Source organism: Microcaecilia unicolor, chromosome 7 (genome assembly GCF_901765095.1).
Source record: "Microcaecilia unicolor chromosome 7, aMicUni1.1, whole genome shotgun sequence".
NCBI lineage: Eukaryota > Metazoa > Chordata > Amphibia > Gymnophiona > Siphonopidae > Microcaecilia > Microcaecilia unicolor.
Window position 1 is genome coordinate 248,985,116 of NC_044037.1, and position 19,539 is coordinate 249,004,654.

At 40.9% G+C, this 19,539-nt stretch overlaps 1 protein-coding gene across 1 annotated transcript in view; it reads right to left on the reverse strand.

Moving 5' to 3' along the window:
* Window positions 1-417: 417 nt before the first annotated feature.
* KCNJ3 (potassium inwardly rectifying channel subfamily J member 3) overlaps window positions 418-19,539 on the reverse strand; it is a 355,847-nt gene continuing 336,725 nt past the window's right edge. Inside the window, exon 3 of the mRNA XM_030210524.1 lies at window positions 418-1,561. Coding sequence (XP_030066384.1) covers window positions 975-1,561 — 587 coding nt within the window. The 3' untranslated portion in view covers window positions 418-974. The remainder of the gene's footprint in view (window positions 1,562-19,539) is intronic.

The following is a 19,539-nucleotide window of genomic DNA, read 5'->3' on the forward strand; positions in this document are numbered from 1 at the left end:
AGGTAGTATTCTGTATCAATGCGTGTAACATTTCTGAATGCCTCTGACACTCCCATGCCCACAACTCCTTTTGAGTTACACGCTATTAGAATTAGGGGCCATTCCTTATGGAAGAGCACGCAGCCAGATGGATGTGCAAATTTTAGTGTATGCCAATTAATGTCAATAATTGGTTGTTAGCACTCAATTATTGATGTTAATTGGCTCGTTAGCCAATTAATTCAGAAGCGCATTTCAAGAGCCGGCTCAAATTTTGGTGTACAAATCTAGGCACCATACATAAAATCCAGGCGTATAGGCTTAATGCACTTTAGTAAAAGGACCCCAATGAGCTGCAAAAAATACTACACAAATGCAAACAACACTGCCTCATTACAATAGTAAAACATACCTTTGTTTCTAGAGATTTTATTGGAGTGAAAATTATAGGAAATCTAGATAAATCTGTTGAAAATACCAACAGCTGGCAATCAGGTTATAGCCCAAAATATTTTCTCCTGCTAAAATGGACATGACTGCATCATCGTAACATATATTTGCCCCTTACAGTTACCCACTGTTATATTAACCTACAACAAAGCTTAAGAAATACGGGGAAGAATAACACCCCTTACATATTTTTCTGTAGAATATACAATATAAATATAGTAAGAATCATGCCATAAAACTATATGCAAAATCTGCACACAATTATTGCATGCTTGTTGTGATACTACATGCCACTTAATATTACTGCAGTTCTCTTATCACCCTAAAAATATTTTAGGTCTTATTATCAAAGCATTATAGTTACAGTCATGGTTAACTGGGAAAAACACACTTCTCTCAGTTTTGCATGTAGTGCAAAGGAAACACATTCCTACCTTAACAAACCAAACCTCGTCTATATTGTTTCCTTGCCAACAAAATTGCATTTTCTAAGTGTTTCCTATTTCAAATAATATCTAAAAGTTTTTTTTTAATTATTATTGTTGCTATGTAAATCGGTCAGAGTTCATTTTCCTTAATTTAGGTGGCAGGTTTCCATCCATCCTGGTTCCACCACCTGACAATTTTTGGAGCTTTGGTGGCAGATCTGCCACGGATTGACTCATAGGATCAGACATCATCTTTGTGGTTCTAATCACCAGTTTTTCTTCTGAGTTGCCAGGAACTGAGCTTATTCGTTGAAGTTTCATAGGCAAATCTCCCATGCTATAGGCCTTTTCTGAGGTTGTTGAACTCATCCTCAGGAGTTTTTTTGGAAAGTCTTCCCTCCCCGTTATTTTCTGCAACTTTGGAGGCAGCTTTGTGCTAATGTCATCCAAACCATCTAGGCAATCTACAGAGTTATTTCTTTCTTTGCTGTTACTTACAGCAGGTGCTATTAATGGGGAGGACATAAGAAGCATTTCCTCTTGCTCTTTCACACTGTAGGGTGGGGTAGGGACTTCAAATGTTGCATGGAACTGTGAGTAGTCTACTTTAAAGAATCCTTCTTCTAAGGAAATGACAGGAAAAAAGCGATGACCCCAAAGCACCTCATCTTCAGTATATGATGTTCTTGCTTGACAAGTCATCCCTAAAATCAGACAGAAAGAAAACATGATTTATTACAAGATGATTTTGTCTCTACTGGGACAACAGAAAATTGCCACGTAGCAGTAATTTTCAGTCATTTAGATGAAAGCTGTTATTATTAAAAAATGTATATTAATTTATAATTATCTTTCTCCAAAATAGAAATATGTCTGATGTCTACATATGCTCAGTTTCTTCCCTCCTTCACCTATCACCACGACTGGATACAACTAATACAAAAAAACAAAAAGACCCAAATTAAAAACGTATGTCATTTAATAAAAAAATTGAAAACTGCACATATAAAATCAAATTAACCCTGTTGAGAATCCACAAGCAGAGAAATAATAAGATGAGAAAACAGTTTGATTGACCACATGGCCGGGTGCTTCATCACATACAACAAGTCTCTTTGGGCCCTGTTTACTAAGCTGCCCTAGCATTTTTATCATGTGTGCTAATGCTAGAGGCACCCCTATATTCTTAGGGGTGTCTCTAGCATTAGTGCACACTAAAAATGCTAGCACACCTTAGTAAACAGGGGCTTTTATTAATTATTCCTTCCCTTCTGGTAAATATTTTCCTTTGATGAAATTACAGTCACATATTGGGGATCATTTTATAAAGCCTCACATTCTCCCAAATTCTATAAAAAGTTAAAAATTGTGCATGCAAAACTTTTCCCATTGGTGTCACTACAACACTTTTTTGTTGATAATGCATTGTAGTGACGCCAGGGGGAAAACTTTCTCTGGCACAGCTGGAATTAAACAGTTTTTTCTAAGCACAGCTTTTGATTTGGATAGCTATATTTATCAGATGCCAAAATACAGCCCATGCCAGGTCTCACAATAAAGAACTTCTTGCTATCCCAGCTCAGGAGACACCTAGGGCTTTTTCTTTTTCTTACTCTGAAAACTACAATAGTAAAACTATGCCCACACATTTACATCTGCTATTGGGTATATTCAATTTTTCAGTGGTAATATATACATGTACTTTCGTGAATGCAAAAGTATGCATGTAAGTGCAAACGATGCCCTTGGGAAGACCTCCTCAAACCACATGCAAACTTACATACATGCAGGCTGCATGCACATAACTTTACATGTACATTGGGTAGGCAATTTTATAAAAGGCTATTTCCATAGGTAAACCGTTATTTAACTCATGGACATTATTTTTTAAATTACTCTCTAAAGGCGTCTTTTACTAAGGGGTGCTCACGTTTTTAGCGCGCGCTAAAATTGTGGGCACGCTAAACTTTAGAGATGCCCATAGGAATGCATTGGCATCTCTAACGTTTAGTGCGCCCACAGTTTTAGTGCGTGCAAAAAAACATGAGCACGCCTTAGTAAAAGACCCCCTAAGGTAGCCAAAACCTCACACTGCTGACTGAATTTGTCATTGGTTTAGTGAGTATTATGGAACTGGCAACTGGTCCTCTATAGAGAAGCTTTATGACAGGAACCTACCCAGTAACATCAGCATTAAAACCCTTTAGTGTCCAATGATCCCATCAATCTGTTCCCATATGGCTTATTACGGGAACATTGGACACTAAAGGGTTAAGCCATGTAAAAGTGAAACCTGTTCTCCAAATATAAGGTGAACCATAGCTACAACCATTGGGGTCCTTTTACTAAAGCGCCTATGCGCATACAATGCACATCAAATTGGAACTGTCACCCGGCTTCTGCGTGCCCCTGGCGGTAATTCCATTTTTGATGCATGCCCAAAACATGCGATAGAAAATGTTTTCTATTTTTTACCACGTGGTGCTTACCCGGCAGTAATCAGTAGTTTATGAGCACTGACCACTTACCGCCCGGTTAGCTCATGAGACCTTACTGCTATGTCAATGGATGGCGGTAAGGGTCTCAGGCTGAAAAAGGCAGTGTGCTGGTTTTAACTTTCCCATACGTCCATTTTTGGCCACAAAAATAATGCCTTTTTTCCAGGCACACTTAAAAATTGACCTGCGCATGTCCAAAACATGCACCTACATCAGCACAGGCTACTTTCAGGCACTCCTTAGTAAAAGGAAAAGTCCATTGATCGTTATTAAATTTTGGGTTATTTGCCAGGTTCTTGGGGCCTGGATTGGCCACTGTCGGAGACAGAGTGCTGGGCTTGATGGACCTTTGGTCTTTTCCCAGCATGGCGGTGCTTATGTGCTTAAAGGGCCCCATTGTATTTAAAGATCTTTTCACAACATCCCTTTCAAATCATATTTTAACTTCTTCTGCAACATTAACAAGAATATCAGTGAAAGCACATTCATGAGGGGATTCTATAAAGGGCGCACAAATTTGCATGCCCAAATTTGGCAACAAGGCAATTAACATCAATAATTGGGCATTAACAATCAATTATTGATCTTAATTGGCATTGTTTTAGATTTGCGCATGCATCTTTCTATGCACTATTCTATAAAACTGTTCATCCAGATCCCAAAATGGGGCATGGCCATGGAAGGAGCATGGACAGGTCAGGGGCATTCCATAAATTTGCACACAATGTTATAGAAAACCATGAATGCACACCCATCTTGAGTGCCAGAATTACGCCTGGTTTCAGCAAGTGTAAGTCCTAGTACCCAAATTTGGGCATGGGAATCGGTGCTACAAGCTATTCTATAAAGTGTGCACAACCCAAAAATCGAAATGTATTATTTCTAACTTGTCCTTATCCAGGGTGGAGTACAACCAGTGCGTGTTTTCTAGCAAAAAAGGTGCCAGTACTCTAATGCCAGACCGCCCTTCAGGGGTGGGGTGATCACTGAGGGACCCATCCCACAATAGCCAGGCCCCCTGCAACCAGTCACAGAATCTATGAAAAGGCAGAATTGGTGTGTAGAGCCTGAGCTCTTTTACTATAACTTGGGGACCATGAGTCAATTTTAGCAGACAATGAAAAAGGTGCCGGTACTCAGTAACCCCAAGTACCCCCTCAAAAAAGCCCTGAGTACAACAGAAATATACATAATAATAAAAACAGAACCCCAGAGTGCCCTTTATAGAATAGCACTGGCTGCCGATTTTTTCAGTGCCCAAATCTGGGTGCCATTTACTAAAACTGGTCCTTAATAACTTGTATAGTTAAACAAAGAATTTGGCCTACATATTTTGAAGTAATAGAAGCAGATTCTTGCGTAGAACTGCCCATCTTGAGAATTCTTAGCTAAGGAAATTTTGCATTAACAACATATTTATTTAGGGGTCCTTTTACTAAGCTGCAGAAAAAAAGAGACCTGCGGTAGCGGCAGGGACCATTTTCCCCTTGCGCCAGGGCCCTTTTTTCTGCAGCTGGTAAAAGCTCCCCCCACCACCAAAAAAATGGCCACGCACTGACAGAACTCTTACCGCATGGCCATGTGGTGGGGAGCCCTTACCACTACCCACTGAGGTTAGCGATAATGGCTCCCACACTAACCCGGCAGTGCACGGTGATGCCCAATTACTGCCGGGGTTTCGCCACCCAAGCCATTTCTGGGTATTTTCTTTTTCCCCTGGAAATGGCGCACACTCGGGTTAGGAATACCGCCAGTGGCCATGTTCTGCCGGCGATAGTCCTGGAAGAGCGAACAGTAAGCCAGCGTTGAGCTTACCGCCATTCTGTAAAAGGACCCCTTATTTATTTAAAGATTTAGGGCCCTGTTTACTAAGGCGCGTTAGCATTTTTAACGTGCCTACAATTAGAGCGTGCATTAAAAAAATCAAGAAAAGAGCTGTATTCTGGATAGTCTGAATTCTTGTCTGAAGATGCTTCATACAGACTAAATAATCAATATTACAATAGATAAATTTGCGTGTACTGCCACCATTCTATGCAAATGTCTCTCAGGCATATTCATTGTGGGTATCCTGAATAACCTGACTGGTTAGGTGTGTTCTGAGGATTGGGTTAAGAACCCCTGGTCTAGAACATTGAGTGTATTATTCTTTAGCCAGTTTGGCTGATGAGTAAAATGTTCAACACCATCAGAGTACAAAGGCTAAATTTCCTAAACTTTCGTGTACATAATTCACTTCCTACAAGCTATATTGCTATTTTTAATGCCCTGGTTAATAAGATTATGTGGAGGGGCATTTTTGATATGATGTCTAAATCCAAAATTTGGACATTTTGCTTAAAACATCCAAAAATCAAGTAGTGAAAATCTTTTTTCTTTGAAAATGACCATTTCCTAGATGATGTTCTACTTATTACGTCTATCTTTTTGGACTATCTCCCCCCCCCCCCCCCAAAAAAAAAAAAATTCCAAGTGAAAAATGCACAAAATGAAGCCAGCAGGATATAGGAGCCAACTTTCCTAGTAGACTGGCCACACAGACATCCCAACAGAGCAACAGGGCACCCTAGAGGGCATTGCAGTGGACTTCACATAAAAGGTCCTAGGTACACATCTCACCATTACCCCCTTATATTGTATGGTGAGCCCTTCAAAACCCATGAATAACCTACTGTACCCAACTATATACCTCTATAATCCTTATTGCTGCAGGTGTCACCTATATGTAAGTTTAGTAGGTTTTGTGGTTTTCTTTATTACAAGTGTAATAGAGTGAATTATGGGGGTCACCTTCTCTACAGTGCACTACACAGACCACTAGGCTATTCCAGTAACCTGCTTGCTGCTCTAATAGGACCGGCCATAATATCTTCAGCTGTCATAGGGGCTGGTATGTACTATTTCATTTACATCTTTGCAGGGTGGAAGGGAGTCAATGACCACTGAAAGAGTAGGGGAGTGTCATTCATTTATTCCCTCAGTGATCATCTGGTCATGTAGAGCACTTTTTATGGCTTATTCGTTAATAAACAGGTCTAGGCCAAACTGTCCAACTTATAGACCTGGATGCTTTTGTTTTGTTCCATTATGGCAGAAAAATGTTCAAGTGTTCAGATCCCACCCTTAAAACGCCCCTGACACACACCCTTGTGATTTGAATGCACTTCTGATGGACTTCATAGCAAAACATCTAAAAATTGGTTTTGAAAATACCAATTTGGATGTTTTTGTGAGAAAATGTCCAAATGCAGATTTATGACACTTTTTGGATGTGATTCTCTTTTGAAAATGAGCCCCATAGTGATCTTCTCTGGATATTGCTTTGCCTCAGATTGTCTTAACACTGTTTATATACTTATATATTTAAAAAACAACACATCAAGAAGCAAACAACTGTTTGTTCCTTCTGTCCTGCATCAGAATGCTTAAAGTAACCAACTGCTATCATTCTGTTTAAGGTCACAGGATAAATTCAAGTATAGTATGCCATTCTCCAGTGGTATACTGCATTTTCATATGCCAGTCATTGTAATTGATCCCACTGCAACTTGAAGTCTTACATTTCTAGTGGTCTATGATGATAAGAATATATTTAAGCTACCTAAAACAGTTTTGAAATTTTTTATAACTGATAATATAGTTGGTGTCATTTTGCGGAGCAGAAATAAACAACGGCACCAGCATCAGTCTGCCAGCATCGGAAGATGTGTCAGGGCAGGAACAACCAGAGATTGCTTCTGCCCCGTGAAGACTAAAGATGTATAAATGAGGTAAGAGAAGCTGAGAGGACCATTCATTTTTTTTTGGGGGGGGGGGGGGGGTGGAAGGACAGTTTCAACAACACAAATTTTAAAATTTTATTTTTTTTCTTCATTGCTTTTGGTTGAAACTAAACAAAATGAAATAAGACCACAAGTAAACATTTAAAGGAAAAGCATATCAAAACAAAAAAATTAAATATAAAAAAATGGCTGGACATACCTACTGTATGATAGTCCACATGAAATGGAAACAAGGTAGAAAGTGCATGTGAAAAGGATGATACAATGATGTGTGTGTGTGTGTGTGCAGAACTATGTGTCAAGGATATATGTGAGGTACATGTGTGTCTGTGTATATGTTGAAGAGTGGTATGTTATGTTTGCTGTATGTAAATGTGTGAACAAGGGCAGAGGGTATAAACAACACAAAGTAGAGCAGTCCTATAGAGAAATTATGTCAGCCCAAAAGTGGATTAAAGGAAATGGGACTTGATATACCACCTTTCTGTGTTTTTTGCAACCACATTCAAAGCGGTTTACATAGTATATACGGGTACTTATTTGTACCTGGGGCAATGGAGGGTTAAGTGACTTGCCCAGAGTCACAAGGAGCTGCAGTGGGAATTAAAATCAGTTTCCCAGGATCAAAGTCCTCTGCACTAACCACTAGGCTACTCCTCGACTTTATTGAAGCAGCTCAGAAGACTTGACACTTGCTGTGTTTCGGCAAACTTGCCTGCATCAGGATTCATTCAAGAAGGTGAAAAATAATCAGGAGGATAACGCTAGGCTTCCTTTTAGATTTAAAATGAGAACAGTTCAATCCAATTCATGGCATAAAAATAATTAAAACAGAGATATGGTTACTGAAACACAGCCCATGTTGGATCATCTAAGTTATTCCAATAAAGCCACTTCTTTTATTCCACATTTAGGCTGAAATTATTTCTCTGTTGTGTGTAAATGTGTGTGCAGAACTGTGTGAAGTGAACTGCATGTACCTTGTGTATGTAGTTCAAGGTGGTGCATATTGGATCTGTGTGTGTGTGTGTGTGTCTGTTTGGTGCTGGAGTGCAGCACATTCAAGGGCCCTTTTAGTAAAGAGTTGGCATGCAGCAACAGCTTTGCCACGTACCAATCTGCAAATACCAGTGGGCTCCCACAGGAGCCTGGCAGTAGTTCCCACGTGCAGTGCAAGCAAGCAATTTCTGGCGCTACAAAAATATTTTCTATTTTTGTAGGTCCTTAGTGCTGGAGCCCTTTCTGTCTCCTCAATGAGTGAGGATAAGTGCTCCTCCACAAAATGGCTCCCTGGCAAGTGGTTCACTTACCGCATGGCCATTTCTTTTCCAGAAATAGAGACACCCTGTTACCTACTGCAGTAAAAAGGGACCTCAGCGTGTGTCAAAAACACACACTGATGCTAGCGCAGGCCCCCAGTTACTACCAGGTTAGCGTGGGAGCCCTTACCGCCACCTCAATGGGTGTCAATAAGTGCTTCCCTCCCTGAAATGGCCGCACGGCAAGTGGTTCAGTTACTGCACGGCCATTTCTTGTCTGCTGTGGTAAAAGGGGGCTTGCGCTAGTACCAGCATGTGTTTTTGATGCATGCTGAGGCCCCCGTTTACCGCAACTTAGTAAAAGGACCCCTTAGTCATTTATTTGCATAAGTGGCCACTTAAAGGTGTAGATTATCTCATCCATATTCATTGTGGGTATCCTGAAAACCTGAATGACTAGATATGTCCTGAGGACTGTGTTGAGAACCTCTGTTCTAGGTGAAGTGGAATATGTATTGAATGGATTCTGCCAGCAGGTGGCAGAGTAAAGCCATAGTGGGGAATATTTTAGCCTTAGGCTTTCTTTTAGTGTAAGGGAAGTTTCTTGGAAGATCTTCATTTTCCATGAAGAGTAGAAGCTTTCAGGTCCTTGAATTAGAGGCTGAGCGAAACTGCTACCGAAAGTGTCTAAATACTCTTGGCCGAAACTGCAACTTTAGCCGAAACTTATCACCTGGTTTCAGCCGAAGCCAAAACCAAAACCAAAAACTAACGGTTAGTTGTGAGAATATAAACTGATGAGGTCTACTGGGAATTATCAGAGCTTGCAAGTCAGCAGTCCTCTGCTAAACCCACAGGAAATTACTACCCTCCAGTCCCAGGAACTGCAATCATAGGCTGCTAACCTGGAGAGCCATTTTAATAAGGACTTCTCTACAAGTATGACACATTTATGTTCCCATGTCAATGCAGATGTAGTTATACATCTCTGAGACAGGATCTTTGTGAGAATGTGTAAAAAAAAAATTCATGATTACCAGCTTTTTATGCTTACCCAAACTATAAACAAGTAACAAAATGCTGTTTCCCGCAGGGCCGTGCCTAGGGTCTCCGGCGCCCCCCTGCAGTTGGCACCTCCAGCACCCCCCGTTGGCACCGCGCCGCTCCCCCCCAAAAACGATCGCTACACTGCCCGCCCTCTTCTCCCCATATCCTTTTCCTTTTTTTTTTTGTTTAAATTTACCTCTGTCCGGCGGCAGCGTAGTGTCAGTGAGAAGGAGGCAGCGCTCCCCCGCCCCGACGTGTCTACTAGTCTTCTTCCCTTCGCTAAGTGTCCCGCCTTCTTCTGACGTCATTTCTGACGTCAGAAGAAGGCGGAACACAGCGAAGGGAAGACTAGTAGACACGTCGGGGCGGGGGAGCGCTGCCTCCTTCTCACTGACGCTACACCGCCGGACAGAAGTAAATTTAAACAAAAAAAAGGAAAAGGATCTGGGGAGAAGAGGGCGAGGTAAGCATGGTGCGGCAGGGCGCCCCCCCAGAGGATGGCGCCCTCCTGCCATGCTTACCTCGCTTACCGTGTTGGCACGGCCCTGGTTTCCCGTTTTGTATTTAGTTATAAAACTGATTAAGGACAAGCATAATATTGATATAGGGTAAAAGGAATCCAGACATTGGTCTACATTGCAGACATTATACCAGCCTGATGAACAATCCCAAATAAAAAAGCACATTGATGTCACTGAATGCAAGGACTTTATGCTCTGAAAAATTACAATCAAGAATACATTTCTTAAATTTTCTAATATTACTACTACTACTTAACATTTCTAGAGCGCTACTAGGGTTACACAGCGCTGTACAATTTAACAAAGAAGGACGGTCCCTGCTCAGAGGAGCTTACAATCTAAAGGACAAAATGTCAAGTTGGTGTAGTCTAGATTTCTTGAGTAGAGGTGTGGTGGTTAGGTGCCGAAGGCGGCATTGAAGAGGTGGGCTTTGAGCAGTGATTTGAAGATGGGCAGGGAGGGGGCTTGGTGTATGGGCTCAGGGAGTTTGTTCCACGCATGAGGTGAGGCGAGGCAGAAAGGGCGGAGCCTGGAGTTGGCGGTGGTGGAGAAGGGTACTGAAAGGAGGGATTTGTCTTGAGAGCGGAGGTTACGGGTAGGAACGTAAGGTGAGATGAGGGTAGAGAGGTAAGGAGGGGCTGCAGATCAAGTGCATTTGTAGGTTAGTAGGAGAAGCTTGAACTGTATGCGGTACCTGATCAGAAGCCAGTGAAGTATATAAATTTATCTCATGCATATAAATATAAATTTCATTGTAATACCATTTGCCTATTCACACTATAAGCTGACCAGTACTTTGTTTGAGAACAATCACTGCAGGTTTCTTTCTCATAGAATCTAGCTTCTGCATGCCACAAGTTTGATTAAAATGCTGCACTCAAGTTTTCAGGACTCTATAATTAATATGCATGAGATAAATGTACATGCAGTACCTGCATTGTATGCAGATTTATCATATGCATATTCATTGTGGGTATCCTGAAAACCTGACTGGCTAAGTGTGTCCTGAAGACTAGGTTGAGAATTCCTGGCCTAAATGGAGCATAATAATAAATAGATACATTGCATATGTAATATTTGGTACCTAGCACCGCAGCATGTTTCACATTTGGGGTCAGTCTTCTGAAGTAGTGGACAGGGATATTCTGTTCTCATCTTATGAGCAATATCAGAAAATCAAAAATTTTAAATACAGTGAAGATCAGCTTAACCTTAATGACATAGTGCTCGCCATATCCATGTTTTTTTCAGGTTGAATTTCTTTTCCCCTTGTTTTAAGGTTCTTGTTTACATTTACATAAATCTATTATTTTTAAAGCACTTTCCAGCTCTACTCTAATGGTTAGAGCAATGGGCTGAGAACCAGAGGAACTTGGTTTAAATCCCACTGCTGTTCTTTTGTGATCTAGGGCAAATCATTGAACCCTCTATTGCTTCAGGGCTCTTTTGCTAAAGTGTGGTAAACTTTGTACCTACCGCAGTAGCGTAGCCAGAGTTTAATTTTTAGATGGGCCTGAAGGTGGACTGGGTGGGCACGGGCCTCGCATTTCCTCTCCACCCACTACCACCCCCCCCCCCCCGCCCGCCGCCGCATTTCCTCTCCACCCGCTACCCCCCCCCTCCCCCCCGCGACAGCCCCCTTCACATGCTCAGTTCTGTTTTCCGCAAAGGTGGGAAGCAGGAAGTTGCAGAGTAGGCGGGACATACCTGAGAAGAGGCCCAGATGACGTGCGCTGGCAGAAGGCTGGCTATGGGAATCGCTGGTGCTGGAGGGAGAACGGCGCTTCAGGGCAGTAAAAGTGAGCAGACCACGCAGACGGGGAGAACAGGCAGAAGAGGCTGGGCAGGCCTGGAACAAAAGTGGCTGGGCCTGGGCCCGTCCAGGCCCACCCGTGGCTACGCCCCTGAGTCCGTATTTTAAGGCAAAAATTAGCATGCAGTAAGTGCAAAGGCAGTGTGATAAATGTGTGTGTGTGGGAGGGGGGAGGGCACATCATCTGCTCTTCATTTACTACACAGGACAGAATGTTGACACAGAAGCCTCACCGTACCATGCAGTAAAAGCACAGCAGCTCTTGTGCCATAATACTGCATGATGTCATTGAGGTGCAGGCCCTCTTACATGCCCTCCTCACATCAGAATCCTCCACCATACATACTCTGACCCCCGAGTGAAAATACAAAGACCCCATGAAAAGACAAGACACCGCCTTCAAGTTCCCCAACACCTCAATGAAATTTACTGAAACTTCAACCATGTTCCTACACACCCCCAGCAATGTCCCCAATGCCCCTAGCAATGTCCCCAACAACTTAATTATGTCCCACAACATCCCCATTAATGCCCTTGATACCTCCAGAAATGTCTCACACACCTCTATCAAGTTTTACGACACCTCATTCATGTTCCTCAGTCACCTCAATGCACTCCTCTGACTCCCCAACAATGTCCTCAACACCCCAAATAAATGTCACTGACCCCCCCCCAAAAAAAAAACCTCTCACCCTCTGCTAATAATTCCCAGCCCACCACCACATAAACCCTGCCCCCTTTCTACTCCCTCCCCTATCCACCCAATCCCTGCCAGGACCTATTCGATGGTCTGACGTGCCATAAGTGTGTCCACCAGCGGTTGCAGTCTCTCTCTGTTGCCTCCTGGGTTGGTGTCTCTTCCAAAATGGTGCCTACCCCTTAGCAGGATAGTGGAGGGTGGGGCAAGGGGGGCAGGGTATATAGTTGGGGGTTGGGAATTTATGGCAGAAGGTGAGGTCTTTTGGGGGGTCAGATTTTTTGGGGGGGTGACATGTTGATTGGGGGATTGAGGACATTTATTGAAGGGGTCAGGGGACATGAATGAGGTGTTGGGGACATTGTTGTGGATATAGAGGGCATTGCTGGGGATGCTTGATGGGGACATATTTCCTTTTCATAAAGTTGGAAGATTGAGGTGCTTTGTCGTTTTGACACTTTAGCACAAAATTATTTCTGAGCACTTGTCACATATATTTTTATAATATAAAAATATTTTAATGATTTTTCATATTTATGATTTTCACCTAGATCATGTGTATTATATTGTGATATTTTTGATCTACGTTAAGAATATTTTGGTATATACTGGAGTGGAGGAGTAGCCTCAGAATGGAGGAGTAGCCTAATGGTTAGTATAGCGTGCTTTGATCCTGGCAACCTGGGTTCAATTCTCACTGCAGCTCCTTGCAACCTTGGGCCAATCACTTAACCCACCACTGCCCCAGGTACAAAAAAATTTAGATTATGAGCCCCCTAGGGACAGAGAAAGTACCTGTTTATAATGTGTACAGCACTGTGTACATATAGTAGCACTATAGAAATGATTAGTAGTAGTACTGTTCCTCCTTTATGCTATAATAGTTATTACTTATTGAGGCGGTATTATGGTTGGTCTAAGTTGGGATTCTACTTTGGGGGTTATGGAGGATGTTACTTCTAAATTGTTATCTGGTAATTTGGTTATTAGAATCTACTGACAAACGTTCAGCTGAGGTTGACTGGTTGGAAATTCAAAAGCTGAATAAAAGCCTAATTAAAGAAGAGTTACATTTGGTAGCATTACTGCAATATTGTCATGTTCAAAGAATACCACAGGGATTGCGTATGATTAAAGAACCGTGGATTTTGGATGATAAGGAATATGTTCAGTGATGGAATGAAGTGCTAACAAGGTGCTCATTGGACACTATGTTGTTGACAATTGAAGCTACTAATGAGAAAATTGAACAGCATCATACAGAATTACAAACTAAATTGGATTTATTAATAGTGAGTCTGTACAATTTGATCAACAATTTCATGAGCTCCAAAAGCAAATGCAGGTTTACCGACAGGACGTTTAGAGAAGATCCACAAGTTCAAGCAGGATCAGGGAGATTATACCTGTGGTTTTGTATACTGCTGGATGGACAAATTGAGCTCAGAAAAATCTAAGTCAAAGAAGGTTGGTTTTTAAGATATTGGGCACAAGGGGGAAGAGTTCCGCGGTGCTCTGGAGTGTACAACCCAAGACTGGCAACAAAACTCGCAAGTCAGACCAACCTTTTTATTAAGCACTAATGTATTTAATTTATCTTCTCACAGTTGCAGCCTCCTATTTAGGAGGCATCTAGCACTCCCATGTTAAGTCTATGTTATATAGTTAGCACACGTTGATCATAATGTGCTAGCTGGATAACACTTATCCCCCTCCCAAAAATATTTTCCAAAAAATAAATGATGTGCAATAAAGGCCAGATTTTATATAAAGCACGGCGAGTAGCGCCTTAAATTGTGTGCATGGCCAATTTATGCACACTACTCAAGTAAGTAATGAGCCAATTAGTCATGATAATTGGCCTATAAGAAACAATTATCACTAATTGACAATAATTGGAAATCATGCACACTTCTTTTTAGGTATATTATAAAAAAAGGCACGCGTAAATTACAACATGCATAGCTGAAAAGGGGACATGACCAAGGGAGGAATGTAGGTATGTCAGGGGTGTCATTTACGTACTTTGTTATAGAATTGGGGGAGCAAGCATACGTTTAGGCATTTAGGCGCAAGAATTTACACCAGAATTTCAGTAGCATAAATAGCCACGCCTAACTGTATGTGCATTCCCTAGCCTATGGGCTATTCTATAAATCATGTCTTACTGTAGATGCGGTTTATATAATAGTACTATGTGCGTTATTCCAACACGCCTACATTTAATATGCCTTATATAGAATCTGGTCTTTAGTGTTCAGAAGACAACAAAATACCACACAATACTTTAACACATTTTGGTTAGCTTAAGCACATGTTAGTAGAGGGTCCTCATAGGTATTAGGATAGATGAATCAAATTTCTACCAGATTCATGCCATTTCGAGCATGAAAAGAAGCACTATTTTTTTTATATAGGAAACATTTGCCAGATTTTAATTTTGAAATGTTGAGGGGGGGGGGGGGGGAGGAAATAGGGGAAAAGAGGAAGGAGTAAAAGAAAAGGTCTTGACAAATTTAGCTTTCCTGTTTTAATCCAAGTGCAGAAAAATTTTAAACATGTTAAAATAATAACTATAGGAGCAATTGGTGATTGAATAGTTGCTGTAATTACTCTAGCCCAATCTTACGTCAGCCTTGAAGAAGTAATTGAATTTAAGTCTGAAGGCTGTCAGAGGAAAATAAACATGCATATGTTTGTGAGCATTTGTGAGCCATACAGCGGGCTTAGAATACAGCAATAAAGCTTCTACGGTGGCTCCTTGCTGCATACACTAAAAATATATATAGGAAGACTTTAGGAAACTGGAACAGTGGGCATCTAAATGGCAGATTAAATTTAAGGCCCTGTTTATGAAGGCACGTTAGCGTTTTTAACACACCTACAATTAGCGTGCATGCTAACCATGTAGGCACCTATAGGGATATTGTAGGCACGTACACAGTTAACGCACATACATGGTTAATGCACATTAAAGACGCTAACATGCCTAGTAACATGCTTAGTAAACAGGGCCCTTAATGTGGCCAAATGCAATAATCCAAATCATAGTTACCCAATGCTGGGGTCCACCTTAGGAGTCAGTACTCAAGAAAAAGATCAAGGTGTCATTGTAGACAATACGCTGAAATCTTCTGTCCATTGTGCAGTGGTGGCCAGAAAAGCAAACAGGATGCTAAGAATTATTAGGAAAGGGATGCAAAATAAGACTAACAATATTATAACACCTCTGTATTGCTCCATGGCGCGACTTCACTTTAAGTATTCTGCTCAGTTCAGGTCACCGTATCTCAAAAAAGATATAGTGGAATTAGAAAAGGTTCAAAGAAGAGCAACCAAAATGATAAAGGTGATGGAACGCCTCCCATATAAGGAAAGTCTAAAGAGGTTAGGGCTCTTCAACTTGGAAAAGAGACAGATGAGGGGGGTTATGATTGGGGTGTATTAATTTTTGAGTGGTGTAGAATGGGTAAAAGTGAATCGATTTTTCACTCTTGCAAAAAATACAAAGACCAGGGGACACTCAATGAAATTACATGGAAATACTTTAAAAACAAATAGGAGGAAATATTTTTTCACTCAATGAATAGTTAAGCTTTGAAACTTGTTGCCGGAGGATGTAGTAACAGAGATTAGAGTATCTAGATTTTTAACAAATTTGAACAAGTTCCTGGAGGAAAAGTCCATAGTCTGTTATTGAAATGGTCATGGGGGAAGCCAGTGCTTGCCCTGGGATTGATAGCATGGAATGTTACTGGTAATTTGGTTTCTGCCAGGTACTTGTGACATGGATTGGCCACTGTTGGAAAGAGGATACTGGGCTATATGGACCTTTGGTCTGACCCAGTGTGGCTATTCTTATGTCCATGTAGGTATGTGTGCATGTGTCTCTCTGTCTGCCTGTATGTCCATTTTATAAGATGGATGTTCCTATGCTGCCATACAGACATCCATGTCCCTTGTTTATCCCGTTCATAATTTTGGATGTTTCAGTTTGTAAAATGGATTTTCAAGATGGATATTTCCAGCACATGGGTGTCCATCTCACATATATTTTGCTGTATCATGTTGTTAAATATATGTGAGATGGAGGTCCATTTGTGACATTCTGATTTGGACATCCATATTCAGAGTTCGATGTCCTTTCTAAAATGCCACTTGTCACTAGCAAGCTTATGTTGTAAGCCAATGTGTCATTTTAGGACATTCCAAACTTACTGTATTGACAAGGGTAATAAAAATCTCCATATTTATGTAAAATAAACACAGATTGCATATATGGTTGACTGTTCAAAAATGTATACAGTTTAAAATTATTACTTTGATCCATAAATCCATGGATTAAATTCTGAGGGAGTTGGGGAATTATTGAAGGTTCCGTTTGAAGGTTGTAAACTTTGCTTCTTTAGGATTTTTTTGTCTGGGTTTTCAGTCATTTAAAAATGTACATTTATAAGTCTATTCATGATAGTTTATTTTCAGTCCAGGGAGCTAGACTCTGGAATTTATTGCCTAAAGATTTAAAACAAGTGATACCACTTTTTTTTTTCTGGAATCTTTTAAAAAATATAAATGTATGAGGTTTAAGTTAGTGATGCTTGAGTTTCAGGAGTTTGAAAGAAGCATATTTTAGAGGACTGACTGTTGCCAGACTGACTGTTTTATTTTTAAATAATAATAATTTACTCATCAAGAGAAGAGTTTTTATTTTTAAGTTTGTACACTGCCGAGAAGTCCATCATGGATAACTGAGCGGTAAATAAGACAAATATAGCATAGCATAGCAAATAAACTTACAGTACAGTATTGTTTGTCTGGAATAATCAGGACCAAGATCCAGGACAATGTTTTTTTTTTCTTTACAAATAACTGATGTTACACTCCTTCAACAAGCTCCATTCCTCTCCCCCCAGGGCCTGACTAATCTCTCCCCTGCTCCAAGCAGCCCTACCCCAACCCCAGTTACCCACTTTTCTCACTCTTTCTGCTGCAGATCCCTACCATTCCCACTCAGGTTACAGCCCAGATTAATAGGATTCATCTAAGGACCATCACTCCTTGTTCCCTTGATTTGAGTTGTGAACTAGGGCCCCAATGCTCAAACGTAAATGTGGACGCTAGAGGTCATTTGTGCCGGAATAGCACGCATTTACCTATGGAGAATATTCAGAGGCCTGGAACAAATGAACATGCAAACACAAGTAGCATGCTAATGAAGTCTAGCTCATGTAAATGAGTTCTTTTTTTTTAAGGGGAAGGGAAAGGGACTGGGACTTGATATACTGCCTTTCTATGGATTTTGCAACTACTTTCAAAGCACTTTACATAGTATATACAGGTACTTATTTCTACCTGGGGCAATGGAGGGTTAAGTGACTTGCCCAGGATCACAAGGAGCTGCAGTGGGAAATGAACCCAGTTCCCCAGGCTCAAAATCCACTGCACTAACCACTAAGCTACTCCTCCCCTCCTCCACTTTGTATTCCTCTCCTATGCTCAGAAAAGAGCGGCCACAACAAACTTGCCTTACTGCTGCAAAAATTAATGTCAGGTCAGAGCAGGCATTAGGGTGTTGGAAGAGAGGATTTCTCATGATTCTTTCTTCAAAATCTGCCACTTTTGATTGCTTTTGGAAGCAGAAGGAAGCCTGTGGAAGCTTGCCAGGTGCCCTTGGCCTGGATTGGCCGCTGTTGTGGACAGGATGCTGGGCTTGATGGACCCTTGGACTTTCCCAGTATGGCATTACTTATGTAAATAAATATGCACAAGTTGCAGCAGACCCAGAAGTGAAAGCACACATTGGCATCTGTTTCCTGCATTTAAATGTAAGAGTTCAAGCTAAAAAGAATTAAAACCACTTATATTTAGGCCACAGAAAACATTGTTTGCCATTTATGTTTGACATTTGTCTGAAACAAAAAAAATTGTGCGTTTTCTGTAGCTGGAAATTGTTTCTGGAACTGTCTGCCAGGTTATTTAAGACTATGCAGATTTTAAGAAGTTAAAAAAATTGTTGAAGGCTTTTTATTTTATGAAAGCATATATGAATGATTAGGGATTCTATCTCTACAAGTCTATAAGTTAATGATGTATTGACAGTATGACATTTTATTGTTTGTTATTGTTGGTGGTCTTTTTATATTGTGTATGTTTTTATTGTTACCCACTGATTTTAAGCGGGATATGAATTTTTTTGAAATAAATAAATGTGTGCTTCGCATTTGGGTTTTGCCAGGCATATGTGCACAGCAGCTGAGCTTACCGTGGAACATTTCTGCGCATGTACCAGATACAATCCTTCCACCGAAATCCCTAATGCTCAACGCTATGAGCGCACCTATATTTGCATCCTATTAGTGTTGAGCATTAGGGAGTAGTTCTGTGCTGTTCCGGCAGTAATTTTATGGCACTGTTCAGAACAATGCTGGAGTTTTGAGCATCTGGGCGTGTGTTCAATTCTGACCGCCACATCTCAAAAAAGATATAGTGGAATTAGAAAAGGTGCAGAGAAGAGCGATGAAAATGATAAAGGAGATAGGACGACTTCCCTATGAGGAAAGGCTAAAGCATCTTCAGCTTGAAGAAAAGATGGTTGAGGGGAGATATGATAAAGGTTTATAAAATAATGAGTGGAGTGGAATGGGTAGACGTGAAGCGTCTGTTTACTCTTTCCAAAAATACTAGGACTAGGGGGCATGCAATGAAGCTACAACATAGTAAATTTAAAACGAATCGGAAAACATTTTTCTTTACTCAACGTGTAATTAAACCCTGGAATTTGTTGCCAGAGAATGTGGTAAAGGCGGTTATCTTAGCAGAGTTTAAAAAAAGGTTTGGACAGCTTCCTAAAGGAAACGTCTATAGACCATTATTAAAATGGACTTGGGAAAATCCACTGCTTATTTCTGGGATAAGCAGCATAAAATGTTTTGTACTATTCTGGGATCTTGCCAAGTATTTGTGACCTGGATTGGCTACTGTTGGAAATAGGATGCTGGGCTTGATGGACCTTCGGTCTGTCCCAGTATGGCAATACTTATGTACTTATGTAAAGAGATGAGAGAG